Below are 23,060 nucleotides of genomic sequence, written 5' to 3' on the forward strand. Positions count from 1 at the left end.
ATTGAAATAAACCTGGTTGCGCCCCTGTGCCCCTGTCTATAAAGCTCTCATGGTAGTTCAAATGCAAAAGAGAATGATTTTCGCTTTTATAAGCCAATGTATGTGTAATATCAATATCAAAGGCTAAAAAAGATTCAGAATGCTTTGACCTTCAAGAAAACGGTTATGACCCGACATTAACAGTTGCAAAATGGAATTTTGATGATACTTTGAATGTCAATGAACAAGTTTGCTTTTGTGCAGCTGTGTTTTTGAACAGCTCTTGTGAACAAACTTCTCTTCTGATAAAGGGTAACGGACATTAGTTTTCAACAGTGGCGTACAGGGATTTGACCCCCCCCCCCCATTCCAAAATTTCCAAGATCAAGAAAGGGGGGGGGGGGGTGAAATTGATGATTTTTTTTCTGAATGGTTTTTTTCAAACTCTATTACAAAATAAGATTTAATTTTAAAATGTTAATTCCTTCATCGATCACGATTTTGTAAAATATTTTTTTTGTATTATCATGTGAAAAATATCAACTCTTACGATATTTCCTGGACGACAAAATGTTGCATGATGCAATTGACGATATTGCGTTTAGAATTATTGACAATATCATGAGGCATAAATTAAGTTTGTGCTGACTTACGCATATTCATGAGATTTTTTGTTTAATCAAGTTCCCCCATCCAATCTAAATGTTTAAACTTCTCTAAATTAAAGTCTTCTTCCAAATTCAAGGAATTAATTGGTGATAAGGGTTTGTGATTTCGATATTATTTTTTTATTCAATTTTGGAAAAAAACATTGATCATAAAATGACAAACACATTATAAAAGTATCAGTGTAAACAAGCTTGGCCAGTAAAACACTAATAATAATTGGACGTAAATGCATCATATTCTTTAATATCACATTCATTATGATGACTCTTTATCCAAACGATAACGGGTCATTCATTGTTAATTTATTCATGCAAACTAGCCTGGATCACTGTAACGATTTTCATCCAACATGCAGCGTACATTGTACTTGGAGTGACCTAATTGATTTCCATATTAAGGGACTGGATAAGGGTCGATAACACAGAGACCCCCAGACTAATTACCAAATATAGCATGTCAAAGCGAAAAATCGTTACCAACAGCTAGACTAAAGGAATATTTCATTTGATAAAGCAAACAACTTAATGTGCATTGTGGGTTCAGGTCAGGGGCAGCTGCAGAAAGGAAGCCAAGGAACAATTATTGTCTTGTCTAAACCAACGAAATTGAACTATTTTGATGATGGAGGTGAGACAAAGTTCAAATAACATGGATCACGTGACGGATTGTTTGTCATTTGGTTATCTTTTTTCTAACCTGATGTATCAACTAAATTAATTGTTTGTGGGCTGTGTAATCATTATACATGGAGGTTCGAAACAAACATAAACACACATTAATCGCCCTGATATGCAATTGCAACAGTCATTTTGCATGTCTAATATCTTGAATATGGTTTAAAAAAAATCATGAAAAGGGTTACTTTTTTGGAAATTGGAACCATTGTAATGTTTCATTAATGTTTTAAAGTCCTGGAAAAGATTCGAGCTGAATTGATTTTATTTTTCTTTCCGCGATAATGTACATGTACATTAATAATCGGAAAGTTTACGGTTATGATCACGCGGGAAATTCGATTAGGCTGGAGGATAGAAAAATTACATGACTTGAAATGGCAAAGAATGTATTTATGAAACTTCCCATAAAGTTAACGATAACAATCTTTGGAGGAATTGGCGTGACGAAATCTACATTATATAGGCATCCTTTCAGCGTATTGTACTTACATTGTATATGTATAGCGTGTGATCACTTAACTATGTCAAAAGAAGATTCCCAGATGAGAGGAGGGGGAGGGAGGGAGACCGAGAAATGACCAATAGAAATACCTCTTAATTATGCGTAGCTTCTAAAACTAGACCAACCAAGAGTATTGAACCCTTCGATAAAATGAAATTGAACATTGATCAACCTGGAATATATATGTTATCATTCCATGAACATGACAACATAATTATAGTGACATGTAAGCATCGTAAGGGAAGCTATATAGGCCTTACACTCGAAAAGAAGGAAATGATTCCACAATACTTTTTTCAGTTTTACAATGATCATGTCTTCATTATGCATAAAGAAGGTAGAATTCTAATGGAGGGACAATCTGTGTACATGTATAAGCATTGTTTCGCATCTAGCTCCCTTTCGCCCGATCTCTCCCTCTCCTCTTTTTATTTTATCCCCAACCTTGTCCGATCCTAACAACGCAGATTTCTTTTCTTTATAACACTAAAATACATGAAATACTTTCTTTCGAACTTCCTCACCTCGTCTATATAAATGATAGTCTTATTTTGTAACAGATGAACCGATCTATTGTTTAGACATTCGGAACTGTTATGTTGGTAGTTTGGAGGGAAATTCCTTTACCTAGAAAAGGTTAAGTGGTAGTTTGTGTGCTAAATGCTATAAAAAATGCATTGGAGATGAGAAAGCTCTAAAGGAAATGGAAGGTGATTCGATTTGCAGTGCAGTTTTGAATTTGAATGTCATGGTAATGAATTCAGCAATTCTTTTATAACCATGAGAGTCCGTGATGTTTTACGTTGAAATTAACATTCAAGATGGAAATTTATTGGAGTAAAGATTTGATGCACTTGAAAGATTGAGTTTGAAAGAGATAGGGGAAAAGTGAAAAAAATAGAGAGAGGCAGATCAACAGAGACACGTGAAATGAATAGAGAGGGGTGAGGGGGGATTGAAAACCTTGATTTTAAAAGAACCGTTTCTACTTAAATCCCCCTAGATATAGTGTACGTCTTTTAGAATTTCAAGTTTATTTTAAAGTATTTGCTGTTTCTTTATTGTTAATCAGCAGTAATTATACACGATACTGAACAGGATATTTTGTACTTGTTCAGGTCGAAATGTAAGGGCCCATAGCAAAATAAAATATAGGCGTGGATTCTGCCCCAAAAATACCTTATTAGATAAATTAAGAGAAGTCTTGTTTCTATACAATCTTACGATAATACTATTCATAAATTTGTTTTATTTTGCAGTGCAAAATTAAAAGAATTTATCAATAGTATTATCATAAGATTTTGCACCTTATTTTGCGCTACGTGCGCCACCTCTAAGAGATATTTTGATATTATAACCCCAGTCACCGGGTTTTGTTTGTCATCCTACGATACATATACTTCACTCCCTGGGAAACATTTTAGCCCCCTCCCCCTCAAATAAAAAAAGCCTATAGCTCAAATTACTCAGCATATATTATTTCGTGACTGTCGCATCTTAACATGCGCCTACACCTGGGTGGAGAGAGGCAAGGCACGTGTATAGTGATGTCTTGCCAAAGGCCGATGAGCATCGTCACGACACAACGACGCTTGGACCCTCTTCATTTTATAATACATCGAAAAAATGAAGTGTGTTTCCGCGTTGTGATATTTAGGAATCTCGTTATCATTTTCTCTATCTTATCGTAACACAAATAAAAGTAAGAAACCTGAAACTATACTTGACTTTTACGACATTTTACGGGGGAGACCCGTCTAATTAATTAACAGTATACTGATGCACTAAGTTAAAGGAATACTACTCGACTTGATGTTTATTCACACACACATATATGACCATTTAAAAAACGGACTGTAATTTCACACTTTAAAAATTCTGTAAACAATCCATTAACAGGTTGCTTGATATGTGAGCTTTTAGCAACTGCAGTTGTTAAATTCACATTTTGAACAACGATTATAAACAACCTGTCAATTTCTAAACTACTGTTCTTAGATTGTAAGTTTTCTTTTAATATCAACAATTGAGCTCCCTGGGAGACAAAAGAGTTGCGATTGATTTGATCAACCTGAAGTATATGGAAACCCATCAATGTCATAACTTCTTTAGGAAATTTGCACAATGTCCTTTGAAAGCAAAAAGAAACATACTGAATTGTCAAGAAAACAGTGAATATATGAATATACATCATATCGAGAAAATATTTTGTAGTTTAGATGATGACGTTGCTGGCTTTCCATAGTTGTGGTTGATGGGATCAATCACAACATTTTGTGCGATGGGGGCCCTGCATCTTTTCAGAACACCTTGATACATTGTATCCTGAGGATAGTCCTTTACCCCAAGTTTCCACCGCCATTTAGAATATAGAACTGAATAATTAATTTTCCTCAGCTATCTTATCTTGCATGAGCTTAGGTTACATGTGCATGTCAACAAGTTCTCCTCCTCAAAACACATAAGATACGAATGATTATATGATGTGAATGTCTTAACTTCTGTAGGCTATTGGATCTCCCCCATGAACCCCTGTAGGCTATATCGTGTATTTCACCCATCCTCATTATTTTATAGGTATTTGGTATTTATCCTTATGTGTTCAATGTAATGTATTTTACCATCCATTCTTTAAACATCCTCTCTCCCTCTCTCTCTTTCTCTCTGTACAGGTGATCTGTGCACCTCTTTCTATATTTTTTAATATTTTCTCCATGACAGTTGTTGTTCATGAGTTTTTGTTTTAGACGATTAATTTATCACGGTAATACTTTAATATGTTGTTTTCCGATATAATAGGAAGAAATTAATAATTCATAATGATAAATTGATAAATTTAAAACGATGATAATTATCTTAATCTTATCTTATCTATTTTCATCACCACATCAAGAAAATAATATGCCATTCCCCTTACCAAATCAAAAATGTAATAGTGCAAGGTTTATTTTCCACATCTATAAAAACATAACTATTTTCAATGTAAGCATATCAAATCATAACAAATAAAATAAATATTTTGATTAGTGATTACATTTAGAAGTGAATATTGTGCATTCTGGAGTTGTGCAAGCCAAAACTCCCCTTTGTTGATGTTTCATTCGTTCAATTTTTTTTAGTCAAAACGGGGAAAAATAACTTCACTTGAGCTGTCTAATACAAATGGAGCGCATTCGAGATTTATTGTTTCTAATTACTTAGCCGATAAACCATTGACGCATCCCATCTATATCATAAAACACAGGATATCGAGGAGGAGGGGAAGAAAAATCAACATGTTCTAATTTTCTTCTCTCCGGCTGTCATATTTCTTTTGTCCAACAAGTCACGTTCGTTATTTTGAGTAAATTTGTACCCATCGGACGACCAATTGTCTGGGGTGGGAGACGGTATCTAGCCAAGGGGGATAGACAACGGATGCGTTCGTGATTTGAGCATCTGTTTTATTCAAGAATAGCTCCTAAGTGAGATTGTTTCGGCCTCATGAGTTTAACTGTAAGAACACAAGTACGTCAGCATTAAAATTTAATCTTAAATCTTATTTTTTTATCATAACAAGACAGTTAAAGTAGGATTACAGAGAATTAAAGCTTTGCTTTAAAAGAGTAGTCTTGCCCGAATCCTTGGCGAATTACACCAGCACAATAACAATTTCAACAAAATCAGTTAAAATTATCAAATGCATAATTCTTATGTTAAATGTAAATGCGTACATAATTATATGCGACAAATATGAATCGGGATTACATGATAAGAACACTTGTGTTTTGTTTTAATCTGATTTTTTATGTGGATTAAAGCATGAAATCAAGTTACAGATATGATTTTAGACAATCCCTGATGGGTAAAGGATTAGGATTAGGTCTTGGCTCAATTACAGTTCTGATAAGCCCTCCTATCGTTCGGTTTAATCAATTTCAATAATGAAAATGAAACCCAATGCCTGGTAGTAGTGTAATATTTCAATTGGTTTTGTCCGTAATAGATCTACTGTGTATATTCTCTTAAACCCTCCGAGATCAAACTTTTAATTAATTCATAACACAATCATGATTAAGTGTAATCCAATGCTTGAACATTTGCAGAGATACTGGTGTCAATTTCACAATACTGTTTGCAAAATAATGTCCCAAGAGTATTACCGTGTTCGTCTGTTGATTATTTCAACGTTATTGCTCCCTTTTAAAAAGAGGATTAACGAATAACATCAGTAGAATCTTTCATATCCTTTGAGCTGACATATCAACATAAATAGTCATTAATACATACGCCATATGAATTTGAAGGTGTGAAACATTAAAGTAGTCTTGATGTTATTAAGCACTGAGTTCATTATAAAGTTTATTAAGATAATTTAAACAATCTGTTTTCTTAAAGGTATAAGCCATACATTTAAAACTTTGATATGACAATACATAAGTAAACAGCACAAAAATTGAAAAGCATATTTTTAAATTCACATTGATTTGATTTGTCGCATCAATTATCTCGTTAAATTTGTCTTAAGAAATTACTACTCTGACCTCAACATGCCCAAGATGCTGTATATGGGATTCTCTTCCTAGATACATACACCTGCTCGAGGGAGTATTAAAACAAACACTTAGTGGTACGACTTCACAGACTGTGTATAATGTGATAACATGTATGGGTAATTAAGTAGATGTACTTGCTTTAAGTTAAACGTGCCTTAGAGGAAAATATTTACTATAATCAGTGCTGGAGGCAGTGTAGTTGGTGATTGTGACGACAATGACGGTAGGGGTGGTGTTGTGGACGGTTATGATGATGGTGATGATGATGATGATGATGATGGTGATGATGATGATGATGGTGATGATGATGATGACGATGATGATGGTGATGATGATGACGGTTATGATGATGGTTATGATGATGATGGTGATGATGATGATGATGATGGTTATGATGATGATGGTTATGATGATGATGATGATGATAATGATGGTGGTGATGATGGTGGTGATGATGATGATGATGATAATGATGATGATGAAGATTAAAATGAAGATAATTAATTGTCATGATGATAACAATGATAATGATGATAATGATAGAGGTTTTAATGATCATGTTGATGAAAATTATAATGATGGTGATGATGATAATGACGATGATAATGATGAAGATGATAATGGGTTGCATAATTTAAGACGAATGTAAATAATCAGGGCCATTATAAAAAATCCTCCTAACAAAATCATTAATACCTTATCTTATGAAACCATTATACTGACTTGTGCCAGTATAGGATGATACTGAACGCAGTATGATCTCGCGTATCATAATACACATTCATTGGTCAATGTGACCATTCCCGTCGAAGTTAATGTCAATTGAAATGTTTCATTTTGTTGACGTCTGCCGCTCCAACTATGATCACATTTCAATATGAGTTTTCTCAGACTGCTTAAACCTAATTGCTCTTTTCCTTTTCCCGTCTCTGAAGGCGATATAAAGAGGACATCCCCATCGCTTAGGGGTAATATATCACACCCATCCTATCCAAATAAAAGACTATATCGTCGGAAATTGGATATAAAGACCCATCAATTTGCACTGTGTCTGCACTTTCAATATTAGAAGGAAATATTCGACCAGTATACATGCGATTTTTCCTTGTGGAGTGAGGATGTCAATAATACGTCTCATAAAAACACATGATAATATTGATTTAAAATGGTTTTTTTCTAAATATTATTAGTATCAGCTTTCTACTACAAGTTCGAAAAAAAGTCTGCTTCCATTTTTATACGAGGAGTAGAATATTCCTAATATAAAAAATAAGAAAAATTTTGAGATTAGTAGACGTGGACAAAATACTCATGTGGCGAATCATGTACTAGATATCAGAGATACAGATATCAAGAAAGTATTGTAAAAAATGATATAATTTCGCAAACCTGTCGAACAGACCCTTTTTAACATATTAATGAGGTATTACCATGTCACATGAATCAATGGAATATATTATTATGAATACCAGCCTAACACGCTACAAGCATACGATCGGACGGTCAAAAGGAAACCTCGAACACAATACCAAGAAATGAAACGAGGTACGGACAAGCAGATGGCAAAATAGACAAAAATGGGTGAATTATTGATTGAGAGCTAATTAACTTTATCTGAAATCCCACGCATTCTATTTCTTCAACGCGCCTTCGAATCATACCCAAGGGGGTCGTAATTATAATCTTATAATCTGGGAGTGAAATTGACATACCAAAGCGTTATGGATTTGTGTGTATATAGTTCACAAGGACGAATATCACTGTATGAACGGGGACTTTCCGCATGTTTGGGTGTGTTTGAGCGTCAAGGTTAAAATGATCCTTCAGGCGATTTCCCGCATATGATTTGAAGGTTAGAGCGTCAAGGCTTTGGTTGTGCAAATGGAATATGCCTCCTGCCTTCGTATCCCATTCATCAAAATAAAAGAACAATGAAGTGAAATTTATCATAATACTGGAATTTCAAAAAGCAAATCTCATTTATTATTTTTACAATTCTCTAATACCCTTCCTGAATGAATTGACTCGCGGGCGACATTATTTCATTTTTTTGTCATTTTTCGCCAACGAGAATTTTTTTACGTGTTTACTTGTGAAAATAATTATGTGTCAAAATCGTAGATGATTATGTAGCTGTAGTGTCCCAATCAGTGTGTTTACTCTCCCCCTGTAATGTTCCACTTGTTCTAATTCAGTTGGCCTACTTGAGGCTCAACTCATTTGATCTATATACTATCAGTTTGTTCTAATTGTCGCATGATCCCGAATAAACTTGGATGATATTACTCACTTAGTCTTATTCAAATAAATACCCATTTTTATTTTGGTCTCTCCGTTTACTTATCTTTTTTTTTACTTCGTCTTACAAAACCATTCATATAGACTAAGTGTGAATGTATAATGATTACGTCTATTTGAATTTAATTATTCATGTTAAATTTAATACTTCTAAAGGAGCACCTGCTTACAATATTCTTATCTTTTTTGGTTGCCTCTTACGACATGTTGATTTTACTTGTACATGAATGTATAAATCATATTTATTTTTTGTATGTGTTGCTATATTTTTGCATTTATATATGTCATTTTACATTGTATTCAAATAGTTTTTATATGGTTGATAAATATATGAATTGAATTAAGTGATGTTAGACCAAGTGGTTATATATTAGACGAAATGGGTAAAGCTTTATTGGCATTTAGACAAATTGGTAAATAGCCTATATAATGGTTAGTAGATTAACTGGTTGTAGATTTATCGGCAATTTACCATTCCAGGGTATTATAGGCGATATGTTCACATCTAACGCTGATATCAATGATCCTTCATAACATTCTATTCTATCTTACGGGGGAAAAATCAGAGTGCCTGTCTTAAAAATCGACTTTTAAGTCATATACTAGTAATGTGGGTTTCAGGATGGCACCAGGGTGGTTTTTTTTTTTTATTTGGGGGGGGGGGGCAAATGACCCAAGTGCGAGTATGATATACTTAACATACACATAAGTAATAGTAAATTTTGTTTGATTGTAATCGTATATGCTTGGATTCGAAATCAATAAAATAAACTTGAAAAAAAAATTAAAATAAAAAAATATTTACAAGTTCTTAATCTTCCCTTTTTCTCTTCTTCATTTTAATTCTTTATATTTTTATACATTGATAAATCATAGAAATTGTCACCCCGCCCCACCTGTTACATTGCCCCCCAGTATATCAACTCTCTCGGGGGGGTGACATGACTGTAGTATACTGGTAGGATTCGAATCTTCTTCATATCCACTTGTCCTTTAACTTTAAAGACTTTTGTCATTACCGGCGTGTTGGCTCAGTTTGCAGAGCATTTGTCTCACCGTGACAACCGGCAAGTTAGGAATTCAAACCCCGGCCGCGTCAGACCAAAAGACGTAAAAAAGATGGGAGTTGCTGCTACCCTTCAACATTTCAACATTGTTTTAAGGGATAGAACTTCGTCGATCCGGCGCTGCTAGCACAGTTGCCGCCGCGGAGGCAACTGTGCTAGCAGCCGTGCTCAGGATCAATAATTATTGAACAAAAAGCATTTTCGGAGTATTTCTATTTCACATTTGATTTTCGAACATTAAACAAGATGGATTCAATCAAATGACTTAAATAATTATGTAGGGAACAGAAAAAAGAAAAACACATTTAATACATTAATCAGATCATTCAAACTATTCGTGCACGTCGGATAAAATTGATATTTAAAGAAAAAAATTCGTTTGTGGCATTTCTTGTCATCGTACTAACCATCCTCATTGAAATAAAATAATTTCATTACGAGATTCCCGTTCCCTTTTTAACCTTGGCAGACTCCGAGCAAATGGATTTTAACACCGTTTTCCCCCTTTGTTAAAATAATAATTCAATGTTGCAAAGGGATAATCCCGCCAGTTAGATTTATGCACGCTTCATGTCTAGCCACTTTCCTTACATCCCCTCCTACTCGTTCTCTCTCTCTGTGTTCCTCTTACCCTCTCTCTTTTTCTCTCCCTCTCTCTTCTATCTTCTATCCTATCTAAATTCAAAATGCCGTATGTGATACTCATGAGAGTTAAACAGAGACACGCCGCATTAGTACTATTGATTACCTTCTACATTCATGGTAGCTTTTTCAAGATATTTCATTGTCATGCACTTGAAAAGAGTTTTTGCGAGTCAGCCTGTTCTCATCCATTTCTATCAATTCTTTTTTTTTTACTTTTCATCTATACCATGACCTTTGGTTTCCACTGTATCATTACCATCTATATATCTAGCCTCTACCTTTTTCTTTTCTCCTCTCTTTTCTTTCATTGTGCACCTTTCTTTTCATTGATATGAATGTGCTCACCTCTTGAGGATTTAGTATTTTGTATTTCTTATAAATATATCTCCGTCATCATTACAGCGGGCTTGCATATTGCCAATCCAATGTCGTATAGCAAAATGACACTTAACTACATGTATATCCTATCTTATGTAGGCATACCATGTTTTCTTAACGTGATGACCCTCTTCATGCTACACTATTTATTAGTTAATGGGATATCATTATAAAAACTAAGCAACATTTATCAATTCAATTTGATACGTGTTACAAATCTCACACAATTTTTGGTACTTTGATAATTATGCTTCATTTTTTTGTGTCGGACAAACAGTCATGGTCTATTGTAATGTTATTGTACAAGTTTCGTGCATTATGACGTATTTAATGCCCTCATTATTTTATCAACAGTTTGATAATGCACCCACCTATAATGCCCCGAAGGAGGATTCAACTAGTATAGTCTCTGACCATTTACCGGGTGCCTTCTCATGAATATAGGGCGGCTTCGAGATTTCGTAAGAAAGAGGAGGAAGGGGGCGGCATAGAAAATGTGCTGGGTGTCAAAATTTCAAAATAGCCCCCCCCCCTTCCATTCCCAAAGAGGACGTCGTCGCCGCCCGTAAATCTGACGAACAAGCTATCAAAAAGGGGGTATTTACCACCACCCCCCCCAAAAAAAAAAAAGACGACATAAGTAAAGCCTATAAGAATATAAGTTTACGAAATGATCTAGACTGATGATACTTGTCTTTTTTATGCACAAAAAAAAGTCCTTGGCGAAGAATCAATATCAATAATTGTCGATTATTCAATATTATCCGTCGTTAAGTCTTGTGAAAGTAATTTGTCTGAAGCTTTATAGATTTTATAGGCCATTCACAATGAGAAAATACCATGTTAACCATCACATCAAATTATGCCTGTCATAACAGACAATGCATCTATATGGATACGAGTTCAAATCCAAGTTAATGTGCTTTTGCGTTTTGGTAAAGCAGGGAATTGTTAAAACAATTCACTGTATGGGTAAAGCATTCGTCCTTGTAATTAGATTCCTTGTCAAGGAGAAGACGTAAGGTTGCAATTCCTTTGTTTAGTAATATACATTCTAACTTAGCAGTCAGATAAATAAATAATGAATGATAAAGATAAAAGGCAAAGAAAGAAACCCACCCCCCCCAAAAAAAAAAAAAAAAACGGACGGACGGACGGAACAGATATAAATTGCACGACCATGTATTGAATAGTGATTTGATATACAACGAAGCTCTTTGATTCCAATATGGTTTATTTGAGGTCGTTATTTATTTGATATGATTTCAAGCTATCAAACCTCATCCCCAAAGCGTAATAGTTAGAGGATCAGACATTTAAGAGGAACAGTGAGTGAAACAAGTGTTTATGTCCAAGATGACAGTCTGTGTATATCAATTTTGATTAAAGGATCACACCCGTTATAAAACGAAAATAACCACGTTGGTCATGCGTTGTCCAGCAGTCGTTCAGTACCTATACATCGGTCATCTTTGATTTTTTTAAGGAGAGGTTCTGTTGTGTTGTGTTGTGATGTGCTGTGACATCAAAGTAAATCAAATGGAATGAAATGTAATTATACTAAGACATGGCTGTATATTGAAGCATATAGCAGTGGGCATTGGTTTATAAACATATTTGGGAGGACTTGTCTTTTAATGCTGTCTTGTGCCAGGACAGCTCGTTGTGATAACCACCCCTCCCTCTATAATCATGGGGGGAATACCTATACAATTTGGGTCTTAATTAGATAACAGTGCTAAATAGAGTTGCACGACACGCAAATATATATCTTTCTGGGTTTTTCTTCATCCTATTTTTCCTATTCTCCCTCTTATTTTTATTTTTTCTCCTTTGTTGTCCAATACATGACAAACTTCTTTTTTTGGTGGGGGGTGTGCCCCTACCTACGCCTCTCCTCTAGCGCAGCCTCTGACTATCATGAATAAGTATCACACTAAAAGTTGTTGATATTATATTCCCAGGGGCGGGTCCAGGATTTTCTAAAGGGGGGGGGCAATTTCCCCATAAAAAGGGTTTTCACCTAAAATCGGAGGTCGTTTCGTCCGAGAAAAAAGGGTACTCACTTTCAAGGGGAGGAGTCGGAGGACACTTGGGTAAAAGCGGTACTTCATTACATTTTTTTTTGTAATTTCGGCGGTGCTTTTTATTTCTTAGAAAATACATGATGTTTAATTCTGTCATTCTCTGCACGTCTTCATAATAAACTGACGTTTACATCTTAATCAGTGAACATTTCACCTAAAATAATGATAATGAATCCATGCTTCAATCCACTTCTTTGATTAAAATTGAGTCATGGGTCCTCTTGATATACATGTTATTGTCAGAACTCTGACAAGACCTTCACAGCTTATTGGTAAAAGGCTTTCGATCTTTTAGGGTGGAATTATTATCTGTTAATGATCAGTGCAGAAATCAAGAGTGATCTCAAATATGTTTCTCATAAATATGTACATACGGCGATACGGGTGAATTTCAACGGAAGAGGTATATTAAGGTGGGTGTCTAATGACTCTAACCCCACCCCCACGCCCCTCCCGCCTTTTTGAATAACAAGCTGAAACACTAGTATGCAATTTAGAATGTGAATATGATGAAGGATATGTACAAACAATGACACTGATCTTTTACCCCCCTCCAAAAAAAAAAAAATAGCAACACACAGTATTTTCTAACACGCACATAGTGTTAGCAGAGGGTTTTTTACTGTTTCGAATGTACCTTCCGTATTGTACTAATACCCGAAAATATAATGTGCAATATTTGTTTTATCTAGGCTATTTGGATCAGCTACGATAAATCACCTTTATCTCAAATCAATTAGCATTACTATTACTGGCAATCAACACTTATAATTTTATTTACTAGGTCACGAGTGCCCTTTCAACCAATCATTATAGTAGGATCAAGGAGTTTGAAGCTCCTTGGTAGGATCCACTTCGTCATCAAAATAATAACCAATTTCACTCTGAACTGCTGAGTACACAACATTTTTTTAAAAGCAAGACGTGTATAATTTAGGTCATATTCTTGGCAGTTTCAATTAGGATAAATGGAGTGGCTAAAAATTGATCGACCCTTGAACTACAATTTACTTCTCATTTCGGTCACTTTACACTTAGAAATAGGGGTTCGAATTTGAATCTTTATAGGGGTTTGTACATTAACAGCACCCCAATGGGCAGTGGCGTACAATGGGTCACGGCATTGGGGGTGGAGGGAACCAGCAAAATTTTTGAGTCACTTAGTGAGCGCGCGAAGCGCGTTCAGTTGCTAGGTATACTGATCTAATAGAGACATTTTAGGGACAGTGCCATTAAAAGGATATGTATCTTACTGATTAAATAAAGCGATTGCGAAGTGCGAGCTGAAAATTTTTGATATTCAGACCTAAAAAGGGACATTACAAGCAATTTTTTGTAATTATTATACGTACCTGTCTCGCTAAACAAACAATGCTAGTGCGAAGCGCTAGCTGAAATTTTTGTATATATATTTACCCCAAACATATCTCACCATCTAATGCGAGTGCCAAGCGCTTGCTTGCTTTGTTAGAATTACATCTAAACATATGAAGCAGTTTTTGTAATCATGAATCATGATTATCATATGCATCTCTCTAAAAAATATAGCGAGCGCGAAGAACAAGCTGAAAACTTAGAAAATTCAGACCTGAAGAGGGGCAATCGAAGGCTTTTTGTTTGTAGGAATGCACTAAGACCAAAAACAATTCTTTCGTAATTTGACATTATAATGAACAATAATTTCGTATTTATCACTACGTTTCTCTTCCTGTTCTACCTCCCTTTCTCCTTATCCTCGTTGTTTTTTTTAGCCAGCCGATGGGGTGGGGGGGGGGGGAGGACGTCCCTCATGCCCCCCCCCGTAGTTACGTGCACCACTGCTAAGGGGTGTTAAATAGTGTATGCCCATTTATGCACCAATAATGTTGTAGTTAGCGTAGCGACATTAAGCACCCTGTGTAGGATGCACAGATAAACCATGTAATAAAGGTGCCAAATTTAATGTGAAACTTTCTTAAAGTATTATGCAAATTAAATGTGAAAAAGTTGTACACTTTAGGGTGCAAATTAACATCTCGTGTTGCAAATAGTAATAAAAGGTGAAATTTCGCCCTTTTTTCACTTTTATGTTGTAAGATATGTACACATCAAAGGTTCTATCAGCGTTTCATTTAGGGTGCAAAATTTGACCGGTATATCTTAGTGTATCCGTGAATATTTGGAAAAGCATTCTGGCCACACATACCGGATATGTTCATGTAGGCCTGCATGGGTGTGTATTAATTTAGGGTGGAATTAATTATGTGGAAATGTAACACATGGGACTTATGCACTATGAGCAAATCGATCTGCATCATACAGTATCGATTGGACGGTGATCGATATTGACACGCGGTTGATGTTTCGTTTGAATCAAGGTGACTTACTCTATGTAGAACTAAAAACCTAACAAATGTACAAAAGTATGCCCGATGATTTATTATCGAAAAAGTTAATGAATAAATCCCGAATGCTGATGGTAGTTTGGATATATCATCTAGATAAAAATGTATTTAACACATCATGCCGATTCATATACGAATAATTCATGTTCTTGATTTTAACATACCGTGTAAAATAGCTAAAGCCAAATAGATTTTCAACTGAAGAAAATTTAAATTAAAGTGATCCTAAATTGATTTTACACTGTCAGAGACTTTAAATCTGAAAGAAAAATGCAAGGCCAATCCCCAAATAAAAAAAAAATTATCAGCATTTATGAGTCAGTAAAGTCCCTCCAAAAATATTATTCAGTATATGGTCCTAAGAATATATTTTCACCCCCTCCAAATGATAGTGCATGTATAGTACTGTAAATGTAACTTGGGGATCGAACGAAATCTTCGAGATTTGGATTATTAGTTCGAATTTTTAGTATGATCATAAAAATTAGCAATTAGGCTTCTACTTGGAAAGCACGTATTTAATTAATTAGAAACTATTTCATAACCGATCAGTGCTCTGGTAGCTATTAACATGGTTGGTCATTGTGAAACACGTGCAGGTCAAAAACTTGGTATTGAGCGGGATGACCTTTTTGCTTTTTAATCAAAGATTATAATGAAAGATCAATACCAATCTACTAAAACACAATAATACCCCCATCGTCTATCATCATAGTAGGTATAGCTAAAACAATTATGATGACGTAACTTTATTATCGGACATCAATAATTTAGCATGTATGACTGTACTCTCAGTGTATTAAGTAAACCTCCAATTATTATACTGGTGAAGGTGTAAAGAAAATACACAGTATTGATTTTATAACTACGTACTGTCCTGTACTTGAATGGAAACGGCATCTCACAGTGTGTTCACAGTGCAGAACACAATGGGTGATTTCAAGTTCAGTGTTGACCTTTTGGTGTTGGTGTTAGGTCAATTTTTACACGATTATAACACCAAACATAAATTGAAGATGGTCCGGAAAAGTCACTCACTAGTTGTTGAGATGTCAATAATGTGATCTGGATCAGTTTTACAAATAATTTTTGGAGCAAAGGAAAGCAATCCAAATCCCAATGCCAACACCAAGGCCAACACCGGACTTGAAATCACCCATTGTGCAATCACCTTCACATTGTTAAAGACCCTGACCGGTGTAAAAACAATCATATATTAAAAGAAAGGCAATGATTCATACAATACAAATATACCAAAAATATTCTATACATCTCCTTCCATTTTTTAGAAATATTAGATAAAAATAAGAGAAACTGCTCCTCCAAAGTACGCTTCGATTGAGCACCCCACGTCGCCTGGAAAGGATGACGTCATGTTGTGTCTGGAGGGTTGCGATTCCATAGGTTTGTGTACAAAAGCATTGGGTATTTTCTTCCATTTCTATATTATGAATCCAATTTTTTTTCCGTTTTCAGATGAAAATGGCACTCACAATTATTCACTGTTGAAATTGATGGAAACCTACAACTATTAACTGCCTTTTTTGTGACTTCTTTGTTTGGCTCTTATTGGGCCTAAATTGCTATGTCAGGAAAAGTTGTGATACATAATCTGAATGCAGATAGATTTGAAATCCACGCCAAATAAGCAGGAAATAAAATATGGCAAAAACTAGTTAAAAACTGTAGATTTCATAATTTAAGCATATAGGAAAAAATATATGTGATATCACTCTGTGATGGAAGTGAAGAAAATGAAATGCGTAATCTGGAAAGCAAAAAAATAACCCAGTTTTTCTGTGTACAAACCTATGGAATCGCGACGCTTCTTACACAACGTGACGTCACGGTCTCGAGGCGTTTGAAAAGCACAATAAAGCCTATTTTCTAAGCCGGGTTCGAAGCCCGATAATTGGAATATTCTTAAGCAAAATACTCAGCTGGGAAGGGTGAAAATGAATAAAGCTCACAATGCTGTATTTAGTAGCTTCTAAGCTTTCGATTGGTATATAATTTGTCAATTTCATTTTTGGGTCCGGTCTGGGTCTTTAAATTTGAGCATTTCGACAGTGTGCATCACATAGTCGACCATGACTGTGAACAGTCCACACTGTCTAGGTGTCCTCAGTGTAAACATTATTTACACTGTTAAATTTGAGCATTTCAACAGTGTGAATTACATATTTACAGAGTCCACAATGAGGACACACTGTAATCACAATGTGTGACACTGTGTTTTCTAGTAGGGGACCGTCTTAATCATGCATAATAAGAAAATTTATTATACCAGAAATGCTGTAATATTCATGAAATGTCAAACATAAGCCTAAAAAAAGTTTCAAAGTTTTATGTTTTCATTGTCAAACGTATTGTAAATATATACTGCTAACAGAATCAGAGAATGAAATGCTTTCTATGTTCTATGCCAAGAAAGATTCATGCCACTATGATGTTCCGAAAAGTATATGGGGCCTTTATCATGGTCTACACCGAGATGGAAATTGAACTTTCTGTCCCCCAAATAGACTCAAATCAAAATAGAGAGGAACTAGAGCTCCTTGAATTTGAGGCGACACTATGATTATTTGAACTTGTAGGAATAAATAAATTATTTGGCCTTGTAGTAATAAATCATGTTTAAAAAGGACAATTTCTTGTGAAAATACCTTTTTTTCATTTATGGTCTCCAAAAAATTGCATTTGGTTGGGACACCTCCCTTGACTTTAAAAATATGGGTTTGGAAATGAAACAATCATAGACATGCCAAGTAGCATCATGAAGGTTGACAGTGTAGTTACATTTCACATTGCTACCTCGCTCTCCTCCGTCCCCACACCCATCACCTTTTCCGCCCTACCCACCTACATCACCACCCCCGCCCCCCCCCCTCTCTCTCTTACTTAAGATGTTCCTCTTTCTGAAATCGATAACGCTTCAGCTAAGGAAGCAATGTGAATTTACACCATTTATACCAGAGGGGTGGGGAGGGGGTGTCATACCTCCATTTCAGCCTCCACAATTTCACCCACTATAAATAGATCTATTCTGTGTTACTGCAACGAAGTCAAAGTACTCGGAGATTGGATTACGGGGCACTACTTTGCTGGTTAGATGAGCATAAAGAAAAATAGATTATGACTGTGCCATCCCGACCATGTACATAATGTCATTATATGTCAGATATAGCTACGACAAGCTTGAATTGGGGTGTACCACGTGTTAGTAGGCCTTCATCTCATGACCTCTTTTCTTAAAAATCAATGATGACCAATGGGGACGGTAACCAAACAGCACTATCGTCACCTAAGGTTTACGCAGTGTCCCGTCCCCACTGCCACCCTATCCTCTTTCTCTACCTCTCTTCCTTCCACTCCCTCTTTGTCTTCCGCCATCTCCTTCTTTTTATCTTTCTTAATCTTTTTCTTCTCCTTCTCTCTCTCTTCTCACCTTGTTTCTTGATTTAGTCCCACCCCACGTTTCTCGCTGAAAGTCGAATAAAAAGGGGCAGGGGTGAGCGTTGGCCCCATAGACATGGCTTTTATTTTTGTCATTTGGGGGAGCAATTGCTTATATGATGGTAATATTTGCAGTATTTTTTGCTTGACAGAAAATTTGTGTAAACCACTGCCCGGGTCGATCCTGGATTTCTTTTAATATCACATTCAATTAATACAACAAAGGTCATCCATAATTTGGTCATGTATTCGTTCAGAAAAAAAAATATATGGATACACAAATCTTGTATCACAATCATGCTTATTTTCATTAATCCATAAAAAGCGCTGAACACTTCTTAAAAATAGTTAAGCCTTTTGTTCTCAAGGTAACCAAACATAAAATCATATCTGCTTAGCATTTTATTTTTTTTTTATTTTTATGATATTTCTTCCTGTGTCAAAGTTTATTTTGATTTGCAATTAAGATCATGTTGATGCTTGGTTCTGATCACATTTTCAAATAGGTCAACTTTTTTTCTAATTGCATACACTCTAAAAACACTGATAACGCTGATAACTTTACGCAATATTGAGTAGAAAGGGAATATGCACGTTTGTTGGGTATTTTATTTTATCCCATATTAGACTATTTCAACGCTACATTGCGCAAACCTTACAAATTATTAGGTATCTTTTTAACAAAGCAACATGCATGTTCCCATTTTACCCAATATTGGTTAAACCCTTTTTAAGAGTGTACTGGAATATAATATTACATAAATAACATGTTGATTTTCATCATGAGATATGATTAAATACCATTCCAATTCTGTGGTTAGTGCATGGAAATCGAATGAATACCAGTTTTCGTAAGACCTTTCTTATTTTCCTTTTTTTTAATCCACAGAGAGTCATTGCTCGAAATCTGCTGAAGATTTATTCGACAAATTAATGAATAAATACAACCGATTGATTCGACCAGTAGCTAATGATTCAGAGGTGCTGGATGTATATATCGGCCTTGCCCTGTCACAGCTTGTTGATATCGTGAGTATAAAGTATTGCATTCAGGGGTCCGTTTCATAAAATTTGTTATGATAACAAATTTATCCAATAACAGTTAAAAGCTACTGAAATCCTTCACTCTCATTGGCTGTTAGTCAATTTGCCATATAATTTGTGCCCTTGTTATTATAACAAGTCTTTATGACACTGGATCCCGGATTTAACAACAGCCGAAAGTATGTTAAAAGGTCATCACAGAAAAGAGAGATAAAATAAGATAAAATGAGTAATTGATTAAAATATTTAAAGAGATTGTTTTACAATAAAGGAAAGTCATGAATTATTTGAGAAAAAATGAAGATGGTTGTTGGAACTATGATGAAATTCACCGACAATCATGACAGCTGAATAAGAGGTGAATATTTTGATGAGATGGTTTTCCTTTTTTTAAAATTAAACCGACTTGTCTCAAGTTATAGAAGAACTTTGAAATCATGGACCTATTACAGGTCCATGCTGAATTAATAATGAGGTTATGATACTCTAGATATACATAAAATTTGGTCTTTATTAACGAGGAAACTTTATTGTTTAGATTTTTAACATTATTTCAACAGTTATACTTGATACTTTATTCCAAAATCTATACACTACCCTTTAAATTAGTACTGGTATGATTTTCTGCTGATCCAGTAGAGAGTAAAGAACAACTTTGAGATATGCAATGTTTCGATTGCTCTACAATTTCTATTCTTGGTCTTATAAGCTAGCAATTATGAAATAAAAACAAAATTTTATTTCGACTGTTAGGTGGTTTCCTTTAGAATTTTGGGGGTAAAATGCGAATCAGCACACCTCATGATGATCTCCTAGCTACATTTCTTTGGGGGGGATTATATTTTAAAGGACAAGTCCACCCCAACAAAAATTTGATTTGAATAAACAGAGAAAAATTCAACAAGCATAACACTGAAAATTTCATCAAAATCGGATGTAAAATAAGAAAGTTATGACATTTTAAAGTTTCGCTTCATTTCACAAAACAGTTATATGCACATCTCGGTTGGTATGCAAATGAGGGAACTGATGACATCACTCACTCACTATTTCTTTTGTATTTTATTATATGAAATATTTTGATTTTTTCGTCATTGTCATGTGAAATGAAGTTTCATTCCTCCCTGAACACGTGGAATTCCATTATTTTAACATTTTGTGCTTCAGGCAAGGAGGTCCTCATCGTCAAATTTGTAAAAATTGAAATATTGTATAATTCAAACAATAAAAAACAAAAGAAATAGTGAGTGAGTGACATCATCGACTCTCTCATTTGGATGTAACTGGCTCGTTCATATAACTATTTTGTTAAAAATAAGCGAAACTTTGAAAGGTCATAACTTTCTTATTTTACATCCGATTTTGATGAAATTTTCAGCATTATGCTCGTCTGATTTTTCTCTATTGATTCAAATCAACATTTTTCTGAGGTGGACTTGACCGTTAAACATATTTTTTTTATGATATTCATTTTGGTTGTTTTTTATGACACTGATATTTTTCACTTTCTTTTACAGGATGAGAAGAATCAGATCATGGTTACAAGTATCTGGTTAAAACAGGTATGTTAAGATTTAATCGGCAATAATATATTTTCATTCAGAACATCGCCATACACAACTGGACAGGGTGGGCATGTAAACAGAAAAAGTGTCAAAATCTGTTTTTGATTATTTTTTTTTTCAAAGTTTCACCAAGAGCATAACAAACGAGGAGCTGTAAACCGTACATTTTGTGACAATCCCTACCCCTCACTCGATCACTTTATTCCGGGACCACTCTTGTTTTCTCAACCATTCTCCCTCATTCGGGTGAAAAATTTGTAATTTCTTGAAGGTGCGTTCTTCCAGAGGTCCATTTTTTCCACTAATGATGTTTAATTCGTTACTTAGAAACATGCAAATTGCGTATAGGCCTATTGTTGCTGAGTCCGAAATGAAACAGGATTCAAAATCCGAGCATTATTTTGTGGCATTTTCCAGGTTTGTTAATCCGAAGAGAAAATGGGAAAGGTAAATTGATTCGAAAATGAAAAAGGGCTCCTTATTCTACAGGTTCGCTCGTCCGCAGAGGATTAAAGATTTGTTTGCACGATGATAGATATTGAATTATATGAACCTTACTTGATTCTGGGCCATCGAATTTAATCAGAGTTAACTGAATCTTCGGAATATCAAATCTTTGGAGAATCGGAACCTTCAGTCATGTTTTATAATATATACCTGTACACGCTGAGGCTCATTAGGAACTAATTACTACAACGAACGGTTTAAATCAACACACCTTAAGAAATTGTAAATGATTTACAACGCATCCATTTGGACATTTTGAAAATGAAAATCTGGCAATATATCACTCGTTTGTGGATATATGCCTAAACCCTAGAAACACTAATATATCAGAACATGAGTGGCACAAGATGAAAAGAGGAGGAGATAAGTAGAATAAGGCCTCGAGTTCGGATAAGGGGGGGAGGGGGGGGGGGGGTTGAGAGGATACTAAGGAGTAAGGAGAAGAAAGGGGCGGATGCGGGATGTGGTGGCGGAGGAGAAACAGGTGGAAGTGAAGGAGGGAAGGAGGGAAGGGGAAGAGAAGGGGGTGGTGGTGGTGGATGCACTAGCGTACAAATAGGGGAATGAATAATGGGAGGAGTTGGAGGCAGAGGAGGAAAGGGGTCGGGAGACGAAGAGGAGAGATAAGAGGAGACCGTAACGTGAGGAAGGGGGAGTTGTTGGAGGGTGAATATAAGAAGGGGGTTGGGAAGAGGGTAGGGGCGAGTGGAGGAGAGGTGGTATGAAAATAGTAGAATATGAAATAATTATCGCATTACATTGATGTTTTGTGAAGTGTGGTACGCACTGCTAATAAGTAGGCCATTATTCATATCTTATTTACAAACAGCAATGGACGGATTACAGACTAGTGTGGAAGCCTGAAGACTACGGGGGTATAACCTACATCCATTTTCCCATCGAGGATCTATGGGCGCCAGATCTAGTTCTTTATAATACGTGAGTTTTTTCCCCCAACTAATTTTGTCTTCAGTGAGTTATTCGGCAAAATTATGATACGAAAATGATGATGGCAATGATGGTTTGGATAATGATGAAGATGATGGTGTTGATAATGATGATTATGGTTGTGATGAAGATGAGCTGGTGGCAGTTTTGATGATGATGATGATGATGATAATGTTGTTGATGATGACGATGATGATGAAGATTATGATGGTGATGATGATGATAATGATGATAATGATGTTGGTGATGGTAGTTGTGGTAATGATGATGATGACGATTGTGGTGGCGGTGGTGGTGTTGATGATGGTTGTGGTAATGA

General features: G+C 35.4%; 1 protein-coding gene across 1 annotated transcript in view; it reads left to right on the forward strand.

Moving 5' to 3' along the window:
- The window catches only part of LOC121408463 (neuronal acetylcholine receptor subunit beta-3-like), a 35,320-nt gene that overhangs the window by 8,315 nt on the left and 3,945 nt on the right, over window positions 1-23,060 (forward strand). The window contains exons 2-4 of the mRNA XM_041599941.1: window positions 19,567-19,706; window positions 21,239-21,283; window positions 22,623-22,732. Coding sequence (XP_041455875.1) covers window positions 19,567-19,706; window positions 21,239-21,283; window positions 22,623-22,732 — 295 coding nt within the window. The remainder of the gene's footprint in view (window positions 1-19,566; window positions 19,707-21,238; window positions 21,284-22,622; window positions 22,733-23,060) is intronic.

The sequence above is a fragment of the Lytechinus variegatus genome, chromosome 2 (assembly GCF_018143015.1).
Source record: "Lytechinus variegatus isolate NC3 chromosome 2, Lvar_3.0, whole genome shotgun sequence".
Taxonomy (NCBI): Eukaryota; Metazoa; Echinodermata; class Echinoidea; order Temnopleuroida; family Toxopneustidae; genus Lytechinus; species Lytechinus variegatus.